General features: G+C 41.1%; 1 protein-coding gene across 5 annotated transcripts in view; it reads right to left on the reverse strand.

Moving 5' to 3' along the window:
* Window positions 1-12,644, reverse strand: part of inpp4b (inositol polyphosphate-4-phosphatase type II B) — a 244,664-nt gene that overhangs the window by 157,765 nt on the left and 74,255 nt on the right. For all 5 annotated transcript variants that reach the window (XM_055221563.1, XM_033968695.2, XM_055221551.1 and 2 more), the window contains one exon: window positions 962-1,041. In XM_055221563.1, coding sequence (XP_055077538.1) covers window positions 962-1,041 — 80 coding nt within the window. The remainder of the gene's footprint in view (window positions 1-961; window positions 1,042-12,644) is intronic.

The following is a 12,644-nucleotide window of genomic DNA, read 5'->3' on the forward strand; positions in this document are numbered from 1 at the left end:
ATTTTAAAAACTGCCTGCTCTCTGATGACCTCTTTTTTTAAAGATGCTGTAACCAATATAATATTCAAAATGAGTCTGTTATATGTTGCAATTTCTCAACATCTGAATCAAAAGCACATAAATGAACAGTACTCTAACTAAACTAACAGCCTCTTCATCTCCTCCTCATACCACCACCAAAATAAACGCTGCTGCAAAAACGCTACACATTCTCAGCCCTCGTTGCATTCTACTCAGATAAAAAAGTCACACAAACGATGGATTTAGCACCCAGACTCCGCCCACAACCGCATTTAAAATAGAGCTGCTAAACTGGGCGGTACCTGGAGGACCAAAGAAAAGAGTGAAAGAGGAGGAGGGGCGTGGTCTAGAGGTATAAAGAACCGTGTGATTGGTCTAACAGGTATCCACACTACAAACTCCACCGCTGCAGCCAGGTATGTGCAATAACAAGCACCTCAGGGCAGTATTTTGTGATGTCACCAACTACAGGAAATCGCAGAGGCCACTGAAGGCAGCACACGCTTAGATTTAACTGTTTTTGCACCGAAGCTGCCAAAAAAATGACTAGGAACATTAGATGATGCAGATGATGATGCATATACAGAGTTTGGATTTAGTGTTTAGTTCCACTTTAAACTATCCATTTAACTTGCTTTCAGAACTGACAATTACTCCCGCCCCCATTCAGTAAAAGAGAAGCCAAAATGCAGATCACAGCTTTGTATTCCCACACGTTAACTTTAGACGGAAGAAACAAACATTGCTGGCAGCTACTGTAATGTGCACGGGGTTCTGTGGCAACATCTGCGTTCCTTTTCTCCCTGTTCAGAGTGGTTTGATGCTTGACTTGGTCTGTCAGCATTGGTAGTAAAACGTAGCATATTCAGAAGGGTTAACTTTGGGAAAACGCTTGACTGAGGTGTGTAGGTGGATGTACTGCTCAAAGGCACGAACTCACCTGAGACTTAAGGTTAGCCGTTCATCTTTAGCCCTCAGGAGATCGCCTATGGAAAATGTAGCCGTGCCCAGGAAGCTGCTCTGAAAAGGAATAGAAATAGAGGCTTTTAGTGAGGATGTATGCGAAGGTTAAAAGAAGACAAAAATAAAAATGAATACATATAATGGGGAATTTGCAAAAAGCATATAACAGTATCATAATGTGTTTTCATGTCATCATAATTAAAAGGCACAGGGTTGGTCTTGTCTCCGTGGAGATGATACCGGTTTGCATAGAATGTTCCACAATATGGAATGAAATGTATCTATCTCACGGGAGACAAGCAGGTAATAACACAAGGTCAAGTTACAGGTCAGATCTATAGGGAGGCAACACTACTCGGTAACAATGCAACATTTTACATATTGTTCATTCTAAACCACAAAATTAATACGCCATAGTAACAGAAATAGTATCATTGACAACCTGTTGATAAGCAGAATTTATAAGCAGATTTAAATTTCATGCATGGTAGATAAGTTTAATGCTATGATATGGAACATTCCAGGCAACGCAATGGAGACAGTGCATAACAGTGCAACTGTGTCTCTTAAGGTAACAACACACATTTTTAGACATTGTTGCCATGGTAGAAAAAGACCTTTGCTAAATACAACTGTTTTAGTTTTGTTGAAAATGTTGTTCAATAAGAACAAAATATTTGTGTGGTCTATAAACCCCAAAGACTCCTGCCCTTGTTTGTCCAGTGTCACGGAGGCAGTTGGATGCACGTTGGAGTATCCCACTTTGTCTTCCCTTCCCTCACCCATCGTCACTGACAGCACAGGTTTGCTGCAGGCGTCATGTGAACGAGGTGTCAGCGCACCACAACTAGGTCATGTACAGAGAGGCAGTACTGAGCCCATCAATAACACACACTCAAGACAAACTGAAACTGGCAAGACTGCTATTAAGTATAAACACAATGTGAAAACAAGCTGCCGTTTTGCAGGTACTTGAGATATTTTGACATTAAACTGACAGGATGCTGCGCAGTTGTGGCATGGAGGCTTACATAGTATTCTAACCTGAGGGCAGAGATAGTGACAGTTTAAAACAATGTGTAGCAGCAACTATGAACTCTGTTTTAGAGTTATACCTCGTCTATACTACCATTGGTCACAGCGGTCACATGTCCTATACAAAGAAATATGACTTGACTAGAAACCTTGTCTGTTCTTTGGGATACCCAGAAGTACCATTTCAAGTTAAGTATAAAAAGTGAAGGTCAAAAATCCACAATTTCACAACAACCATGAGGTGCATCATGCCTTAATCCAGGCCTGAACCACTAATCACCAAACAAACAGCAAGATAAGAGCATCAATAGATTAAAGTGCATATGATTATGGTTAGACTATACATTCCACTAAACACAGTTAACATCACTAACAATGTTTACAAAAAAAGCCCCTTGCCTAGTTTTTTCTAGATTTTTAATTTTGGTGAAGTTTCTAATTTGACTTCCTGGTTGGACAAGGGCAGCTGATATGACATAAAGGTATTTTCATGACCATAATAACAGTTATGATTAGACCAATGAAAAATAAATTACAATTTAGTTATTTGGTGAAATGAAAATGTAATCTGTCAGAAAAATCCTTGAGCAGAAATTGTCAGATAGAATTGTCCGTGTTGATGAGATAGGTAGAAGTACAAATGTTTTTGTACTTTTCTTCTCAACCGTTTTCCACAAACTGCCACTTAACTGATGTAAAACTATGATAAATATTTACCACATGTATTATCCAACCAAACCAACTAATAATTATAAAAGTATGAAAACCTGTCATATGCACATTCTATTATCTATCTATGTATCTATCTACATATACTGCTTACCCTTAACTGTAAATAAAGGTTTGTTTGTTTTTTTTGCATTTTTAACCTTATTTAACAAGCATCCCAACTATTTCAGATTACTACAGCAGTGAGCTACAGCATATGCAGGCAGAAGAGAGGGAGCAGGCCAAGGACATAGTGCGCTCTGAGGTAAGCTAAAACACAGAGCTGGTACAACAGGTACAAAGGTGATGGCACATATTTCAGAGGCACAGGAGCAGCTCTTAATTAAAGCCACCGCACTGCACTAATGCTCAGACGAGTGTGCGTGCCAACACTACCCACACTGACAGCCAACAGAAAAACACTCAAACCATTGTGTTATTCGAGTCCTTGCCTTTCACAAAACCTCTATAGAGAGCGTACAAACAGGAAAACATACTCTTGTGCTGGGCAACAGTCAAAGCTTTTATCTTCCCCCTGAAAATGAAATCAAGGATGACTTTTGCTACTGTGGAAGAATGTAAATTAGCTTCAGGTATTGAACCAAGTAGGATTTTCACAAGTTACCTTGGATAGTTGCACAAAGTCCAATTGAGGATAAAAAAAAGAGTACATTTAAAGCACATTTTATTAAACAAACATATAAAACATAAAAAACACATAGCATAATTAAAGACGATGTAGTTGACTAGAAGAAAAGTTGAGACATCACCCAAAAACAGTGTGCACCTGACATTTTTTTGTGTTTTGTCTAGTAAAGCGCCTTGTTTTTCATACATATTTTTGGAAACAAGTTAAATCTACCTGAACATTTAAGGGGCATGTTGCTGATTGACCACTAAGGGATAGAACAAACAATTTCCTCCAATCAGAAACATTGTCAGATAAGAACCATGTGGAAACAAGTACCATTGACCATCCTGGACCCATGGACTGCCAGGTGGGGCTCACAATTTATCCTAAAACATGTTCTACAGTCATGGTTCAAAGTTGAATCCATCTAGATACGTGTTCTTGTTGTAGAGTCACTGTTGTAGGGAGTATTATAATATCTGTTGGCAGAAACACAAAGAACCACCCCTGTAATGAAAGGCCCATTGCGCTCTGCATACAAACGACTCACATCAATCTGTCTGACACAATATTAATGAAAGATTATTCACAAGATTATTCAGAGCTAAACAAGTCATTATAAGTAGCAATTTTCTGAAAGGTAAGTTTTAGGAACCACAAAACCAACCCTAAAACAGCAGAAAACTGTTTGGTAACCTGTGTAACTGAGAGCTGCTAATGGTGGTTGGAGGTGGTTCACGTTAAGCAAAAACTTCATAACCATACCATAATTTACAGCTCATTTATTTAATTAAACATCAAGCTGCTAAACCAACACAAAGATGCGCAAAAGGAGTGCGTAAAAAGCTAAATGTTGTTGCTATCGTTTCACTGAAGCTGGCCCAGCACTTGTATGTCTCCATGGAGATGTTATTACTTTGACGGGTTTGTTCATCTAATAAGCACTTAAAGGGTCGCCTCTCCACCGATCTGACCTGTCACTCGGCCTGGTAGTGGTGTGGTGAAGTGGTGTCATCTGTCTGCATGGAGGTAGGTTTAACGCCATACTATGAACCATTCCAAGCAATACAATAACAGCTCCATGGAGACAAGCAGACGGATTTTTTTTTTTTTTTTTTTTTTTTTTTTTTTTTTTGTAGCTCCATTATTTACTTCAAGAATCTGGCTAAATCAGAGGTTACAGCTTCAAATTAAAAATAAAAAAACAAAAAAACATTGAGGATATTACTTTAACTTCTGCTCTACCCTCTGAAGAATACATGATTTGGTTTAGAGTTGCAAACACTGTTAATGTTACATTTTTGTTTAATATCTTTAGGAGGTTTAATTAAAGCCAACATATCAGCAGCATAATTAGATTTGAGTCCACACTGGCTTCATGCGTAATTGCCTTCCATTTAAGGTCTACATTTCAGAATAATTTAATAATGTTGGCGGTGTAACAGAAACATGTATTATCCGGGTATATAAACTTGATGTTGTGCTGGCTTTCCGAGATTGCTAATTAGAGAGAGAAGTAAGGTTAATAAAGCAGGAGTGTCCAAACTGTGGTACAGACAACATAAATAGTTCAAGCTTTATTAAAGGTGTAGTGGCTCCGTGAAACTAAAGTTAAAGGCAACGTTTTGAATAATTTACTTAATTAGCCTGTATTCTGTGACTCTTTATATGTTTCAATATGCACATTTTCAAACAACCAAACTGAAAAAAATAGCAAAAAAATATCATATGTTGGCACGTAACATTAAAATTTAATTACTATTTGAGTTAGGTTTATCGTCTAAAAAACTACAGAGCTGAATTAGTTTGGTTTTAGTCTAGTTTATTTGGAGGGACAATGTACAGAGACATAAAGCTCATAAAAAACACATTACAGCTAAATTGCTACTTTCCATCTGTAGTGAATGACATTAAGTACAGTGTGTTATATTCACTTTAATCAACTACGTGTCACAATATCATCACTACTGTTTTGTTAGTAACAGTTATAAAGACTTATTGTCCGCCTTTCAGAATCCGTATCATGTTGTTTAGCTTTTTCGGCTCCACTTTACTCCTAATCTAGTTTCCTCCTCCTTTTGCCACCTCATCCTCCCTCTCTCTCTTACCCACATATCAGATGAAAAAGGCCATCCTGTCTGCTGACCTTCTCTCCGTCACTTCCTCCCTCCGCACCCCATTTGAACCCCGTACACTTACATACAACCTGAACAATCTCTATTATGAATGCATGGGAAGGAAAACGAAAAGAAACAAGTCCCACAAGGTCAACAAGTTAACACTTACGCTCAATGCAAAATAACTGGAAAAAACGATGTACAAATGTAACTGTAGAGAAAAAAACGTTTTTAAATTTGTTGTAAGGGCAGTGGTTTTTAATAAGCCTGAACAACATGAGAATACGCATAAACGGCTTAAAGATACGCATAAAGATTATACAGAATGAATGAATTAAACTTATACAGAGCAGTGAAATATAGAAATACTACGTTATTTTTAACATGAAGCTTAATCACGATTTTGTACCTAATGCTCATGTTGATATTGTTTAAGTGTGTTTGGGTCAGAGAGTTGACAGCGTGAATTGTTCTTACTTCTGCAAATGGAGACTAGCGATTAAATAAAGACAAAACTAAGCTAAAATGACAAGTATTGCAAATTGGCACAATAGTAGAGTAACACCAACTCCAGCCACAAGTGGTCAGTACAAAGGTTTTCAGTTCATTTTTGTGAGCGTAATACAACACAATTACATATTTCAATAGGTGGAGAATTTACACCTGAAACTGATTTTTTTTTTTTTAAAGACATCCACCATTGTCAAGCAGGGACAGTGTGTGTCTGTGTTGAGAATTTCAATACTGTGGGAACTGCCAATCTTCCAAAAAAGGCACAATCACATTTTCCAAGAATATAAGGGATATACAAAGTGCTAGTAATGTTCCACTTTTACAGAAATAACATAATGAAAACAGGCATTTCATTAGGCCCGAGCCCCTACAGGGCGTAGGGCCTATTGCTTCCGCAACGATGAGTGCGAAGCACTCATCGTTGCAGACTGTCTTCACGAAGTTGCGCGCGAAGCGCGCAACTTCGTGGCAGCACCGCGACCTTACACAGACTCCTGTGTCCTAGCAACCCATGCCGTAGGCATGGGTTTGCATATTTGTTGTTGCTAGCATGTCAGCGTCAACATCGAGTCAATGGGCGAAGCCCATTGACTCGATGTTGACGCTGACATGCGTCAACAGAAGTGAATAGCAGGAGTCGTCCCCCCCTGCACAGACTCCTGTATCCCAGCAACCCATGCCGTAGGCATGGGACATACATATTTGTTCTTGCTAGCATGTCAGCGTCAACATTGAGTCAATGGGCGAAGCCCATTGACTCAATGTTGACGCTGATGCAGCGCGAAGCGCTAATGTCCCCAAACACACTCCTGGCATCGAGCCCTATCCAAGCCCCCATGCCGCAGGCATGGGCCATACTTGTTACTGCTAAAATGAATGGAAGTCAATGGGAGGTCAATGGCGGACCCCGACGTCATGGCGAATGACGAGCGCGTTAGCGCTCGTCATTCGTCATTGACCCCACGGTGACGTGGGGAAAGTCGAGAGCTTTCAAAAAACGTATAATATGTCATTGTAATGTTATCGGATATATTGTTTTTGCTAAAATTATTATTATTTTTATTATTTTTTTTTTTTTTTTTTTTTTTATTTCTTCTTTCTTCTGCTCTTTGAGCAGGAATTTCACCCCCTGAACATATTCCAAAACTCACCAAATTTTGCCCATAATTCAGGTCTGGTGAAAAATTTATTTTTTTATGTGGTGCGTCATTGGGCATAAAAAAATGGCGCGACAGCGCCCCCTGCAAAAGTCAAATTTTTGACGTCAATGGGAGACGTCAACGTCAACTTTTTCATACAGCCACGAAATTCGGTACATGCATTCTTCAAGAGATGCCAAACAAAAAATATTATTGTGGCCACGCCCTCTGACGCACCGGAAGTTGGCCATCTTGGATTGAAAATTCCAAAATGCCGAGTCAGCGTTTTCGCTGATGTCGCATTTTTGTCAACTCCTCTGAAGGCGCTTCACCTGCAGGGCTGAAATTCACTGTACGTCATCTAGACAAGTGGGGCATCTAAAGTTATCCAATTTATGATGATCCCTTTTACGGTTTCCGTGCGGCGAAGCCGCAAAATTCCATCGGAATTTTTGCAATTTTCAAATTTCAAAATTTGCTCCCGTTTGCGCATGCAAAGTCCGATTTGGCTCAAATTCAAATAAGTTGTAAAACTTATGGGCCTAAAGCTACTCATTATGACAGAAACTAAATTGGCGCGATAGCGCCCCCTACAGAACATCTAATAAATTTGTATGGAAGGCCGAAAATTTAGTTTTCCCAAATGTTACCAAATTTGACACAAAATTCCTTTGGGTCATCCCAATCAATAAAGTCAATCAGACCTATGTCGTCTTTTGCACCGTGTTGCCATGGCGATGCGCCAAACTGCCAATGTTATCCTAATGGGAAACCTCCCAATTTTTCCCATTCATGGGAAAAATATTAGTTTCATGGAATAATGTGAAATTTGGCACCATGACTCCTCATGTCATCCTGATCAAAAAAGTCAATCAGACCCATGTCATATTTTTCACTGGGTTGCCATGGCGATGCGCGAGAGCGCCCATGTTATCCTAATGGGAAAATTTTCATATTTTCGTACATTTCAAAGTCTAATAACGACTTATTATCGTCAACGACGAACAAAAAATTTGCCACGGTGATTCTTCAGGTCGTCCCCGTCAAAAAAGTCCGACGGGCCAAGTTTGTATTTTGCACGGTGTTGCCATGGCGATGCCTGGAAAACCCATGTTTTTGCATTTTGTGCATCAGCACTTCACATGTGTTTTGACTTGTTTGGTGAAGAGTGCAGTCCAAAGCCGCAATAAAGAAGGGACAAGTGGCGCGTTAGCGCCACCCACAGGGAGTGCGGGGTCGGCCGAGTGCGAAGCACGGCCCGCGAGGGCCGTTCGATGCCGCTTGCGGCTTTAATTTCTTCTTTCATCTGCTCTTTGAGTAGGAATTTGACCCCCTGAACATATTCAAAAACTCACCAAATTTTGCCCACAATTCAGGTCTGCTGAAAAATTTATTTTTTTATGTGGTGCATCATTGGGCATAAAAAAATGGCGCGACAGCGCCCTCTGCAAAAGTCAAATTTTCGAGCGTCAATGGGAGATGTCAACATCAACTTTTTCATACAGCCACCAAATTCGGTACACGCATTCCTCAAGTGATGCCAAATAAAAAAGATTATTATGGCCACGCCCCCTGATGCACCGGAAGTCGGCCATCTTGGATTGAAAATTCCAAAACGCCGAGTCAGCGTTTTCGCTGACCTCGCATTTACGTCAACTCCTCTGAAGGCGCTTCACCTGCAAGGCTGAAATTCACTGTACATCATCTAGACAAGTGGGGCATCAAAAGTTATCCAATTCATGATGATCCCTATTACGGTTTCCGTGCGGCGAAGCCGCAAAATTCCATCGGAATTTTTGCAATTTTCAAAAGTCAAAATTTCCTCCCGTTTGCGCATGCAAAGTCCGATTTGGCTCAAATTCAAATCAGTTGTAAAACTTATGGGCCTAAAGCTACTCATTATGACAGAAACTAAATTGGCGCGATAGCGCCCCCTACAGAACATCTAATATATTTGTATGGAAGGCCAAAAATTTAGTTTTCCCAAATGTTACCAAATTTGACACAAAATTCCATTGGGTCATCCCAATCAATAAAGCCAATCAGACCTATGTCGTCTTTTGCACCGTGTTGCCATGGCGATGCGCCAAACTGCCAATGTTATCCTAATGGGAATCCTCTCAATTTTTCCCATTCATGGGAAAAATATTAGTTTCATGGAATAATGTGAAATTTGGCACCATGACTCCTCATGTCATCCTGATCAAAAAAGTCAATCAGACCCTTGTCATATTTTTCACTGGGTTGCCATGGCGATGCGCGAAAGCGCCCATGTTATCCTAATGGGAAAATTTCCAAATTTTCGTACATTTCAAAGTCTTATAACGACTTATTACCGTCAACGACGGACATAAAATTTTGCACAGTGATTCTTCAGGTTGTCCCCGTCAAAAAAGTCCAGGGGGCCAAGTTTGTATTTTGCACGGTGTTGCCATGGCGATGCCTGGAAAACCCATGTTGTTGCATTTTGTGCATCAGCACAAATTGACTTGTTTGGTGAAGAGTGCAGCCCAAAGCCGCAATAAAAAAGGGACAAGTGGCGCGTTAGCGCCACCCACAGGGAGTGCCGGGTCGGCCGAGTGCGAAGCACGGCCCGCGAGGGCCGTTCGATGCCGCTTGCGGCTTTAATTATTTTTATTTCTTCTTTCATCTGCTCTTTGAGCAGTAATTTGACCCCCTGAACATATTCAAAAACTCACCAAATTTTGCCCAAAATTCAGGTCTGCCGAAAAATTTATTTTTTTATGTGGTGCATTATTGGGCATAAAAAAATGGCGCGACAGCGCCCCCTGCAAAAGTCAAATTTTCGGGTGTCAATGGGAGACGTCGACGTCAACTTTCTCATACAGCCACGAAATTTGGTACACGCATTCTTCAAATGATGCCAAACAAAAAAGATTATTATGGCCACGTCACCTGACATACCGGAAGTCGGCCATCTTGGATTGAAAATTCCAAAATGCCGAGTCAGCGTTTTCGCTGACGTCACATTTTCGTCAACTCCTCTGAAGGCGCTTCACCTGCAGGGCTGAAAATCACTGTACATCATCTAGACAAGTGGGGCATCAAAAGTTATCCAATTCATGATGATGCCTTTTACGGTTTCCGTGCGGCGAAGCCGCAAATTTCCATCGGAATTTTTGCAATTTTCAAATTTCAAGATTTGCTCCCGTTTGCGCATGCAAAGTCCGATTTGGCTCAAATTCGAATCAGTTGTAAAACTTTCGGGCCTAAAGCTACTCATTGTGACAGAAACTAAATTGGCGCGATAGCGCCCCCTACAGAACATCTAATAAATTTGCATGGAAGGCCGAAAATTTAGTTTTCCCAAATGTTACCAAATTTGACACAAAATTCCATTGGGTCATCCCAATCAATAAAGTCAATCAGACCTATGTCGTCTTTTGCACCATGTTGCCATGGCGATGCGCCAAAATGCCAATGTTATCCTAATGGGAAACCTCCCAATTTTTCCCATTCATGGGAAAAATATTAGTTTCATGGAATAATGTGAAATTTGGCACCATGACTTTTCATGTCATCCTGATCAAAAAAGCCAATCAGACCCATGTCATATTTTTCACTGGGTTGCCATGGCGATGCGCGAAAGCGCCCATGTTATCCTAATGGGAAAATTTCTAAATTTTCGTACATTTCAAAGTCTTATAACGACTTATTTTCGTCAACGACGAACATAAAATTTGGCACAGTGATTCTTCAGGTTGTCCCCGTCAAAAAAGTCCGGGGGGCCAAGTTTGTATTTTGCACGGTGTTGCCATGGCGATGCCTGGAAAAACCCAAATTTTGCCATTTTGTGCATCAGCACTTCCGATGTCTTTTCACTTGTTTGGTGCCAAACGGAGTCCAAAGCCGCAATAAAGAAGGGACAAGTGGCGCGTCAGCGCCACCCACAGGGAGTGCGGGTCGGCCTAGTGCGAAGCACGGCCCGCGAGGGCCGTTCGATGCCGCTTGCGGCTTTAATTTTGCTTCTATTTGCCTTTTTAAAACGATGAGACACTAACGCAAGAACAATGTTGGTAATCCTACGAAGCTCTGGTTTTACTAAACAAAAAGTAGAAAATAAACCATTACTTGTGCAATACTGAAGCGATTCCCTGTCAATTGAACAGCAGTGCTTGGATCTCTTGAAGGTCATGCTACTCATTGTTACAACACCAGGCTTTCAAGATCCCCTCTGTTTGTTGTGCATGTGTGTGTGAAACCTGTGTTTTTTTTCCACACATATGAACCTGCTGTGGGACATGTAAACAGTGGACTCCTTTCAAGCACTGCCCCTGATTGGCAAAGGCTTCCTGCTGCTCCCCTGTCCTTGATTGGTGCGGGACCTTAACACACCTGTATTTAAGGACTGCTCCCCTGCTATTATGGACTGCTGGTCTTTGTAGCCAGGAAGCCATTTTGTGTCATTCCTAAATGTCTCTGTCAAGTCTCAGTGCTTGACTCGGTTAAAGAGGTACTCGTTTGTTTTGTTCTAATGTGTCTCTAGTTTAAACTGCGACTCCTGTTTTAGCCATTTGTTAAATCATTGTTTTGTTTTTTTAGTTAAAGTTCTTGCACGTTTTGTTTGGAGCCTTACCTTTTGTGCATATAGTTCAGCTAACTTATCTTATCTGGTATATTCCTGTTAATGATATTATCACCTTTCACTATTTTACATCCTGGTTTTTGTTACCGCCCTGAGTCAAGCCTAGCTCGGTCATAACACAGTCGCGTCTTCCTGCTAATTCTGAGTCATGACGAGCCTCCCCGGTCTGGCCTTATAACCCTCAACCTCGGGCGCTGGACCCAATCGCTTGCAGAGGCAGAACCCTATATCCCCGCGTATCTATTACTCGCCCGCCCCCATCCCGTGCCTGCTAAATGTTCTTAGAAATCCATTCCTTAGCATCTTTTTATGGCCCCTCACGATGAAGGCTCTAAAAGTAATGAAGCTCTCCTGAGACATCTCCCCTTTACGTGAGATCAAAGTGGCTGCAGCGCGGTGGAATGAGCCAGAGATGGGGGGCCGATAGCGGGAGGAAGAAAGAAGACAAACGATGCTCTTCCAGGATCATGGAGGATTGATTATGACGCTCTTGCTCTGTTCTGCTCTCACGCGCTCCGTCTATCCGTCTTGGCACCGACGCGCTCCCCTGACTCACGCACCATGCTGCTACGAGCGCCGCTGCAGGAACTTTTGATGTATGGGGTTGGTGGTGTGATTCTTCAGCCAAAGCAGTGATGAGGTGAGGATTTACATGAAGAAAAGGTTACGGGAGGGGTCAAGAATAAAACTATTGGGGATACGGTTGTGGGCAAAGATAATGAGTCCAGCCACGAGGGATTTTGATCCATGGAATTCTCTGCTATTAAGTTACATTGGCTTTGCAGCTCTTTGCACAAACACTGGCTTTAACCTTATTATCGATAGCTGCACCAAGTTTGCTCATCTAATTAATTCATGCATTTTAAATAATTTATAGCATTTTAAATTCGAAGTTGGGCAATTACAATTAA

Source organism: Periophthalmus magnuspinnatus, chromosome 1 (assembly GCF_009829125.3).
Source record: "Periophthalmus magnuspinnatus isolate fPerMag1 chromosome 1, fPerMag1.2.pri, whole genome shotgun sequence".
Lineage (NCBI taxonomy): Eukaryota > Metazoa > Chordata > Actinopteri > Gobiiformes > Gobiidae > Periophthalmus > Periophthalmus magnuspinnatus.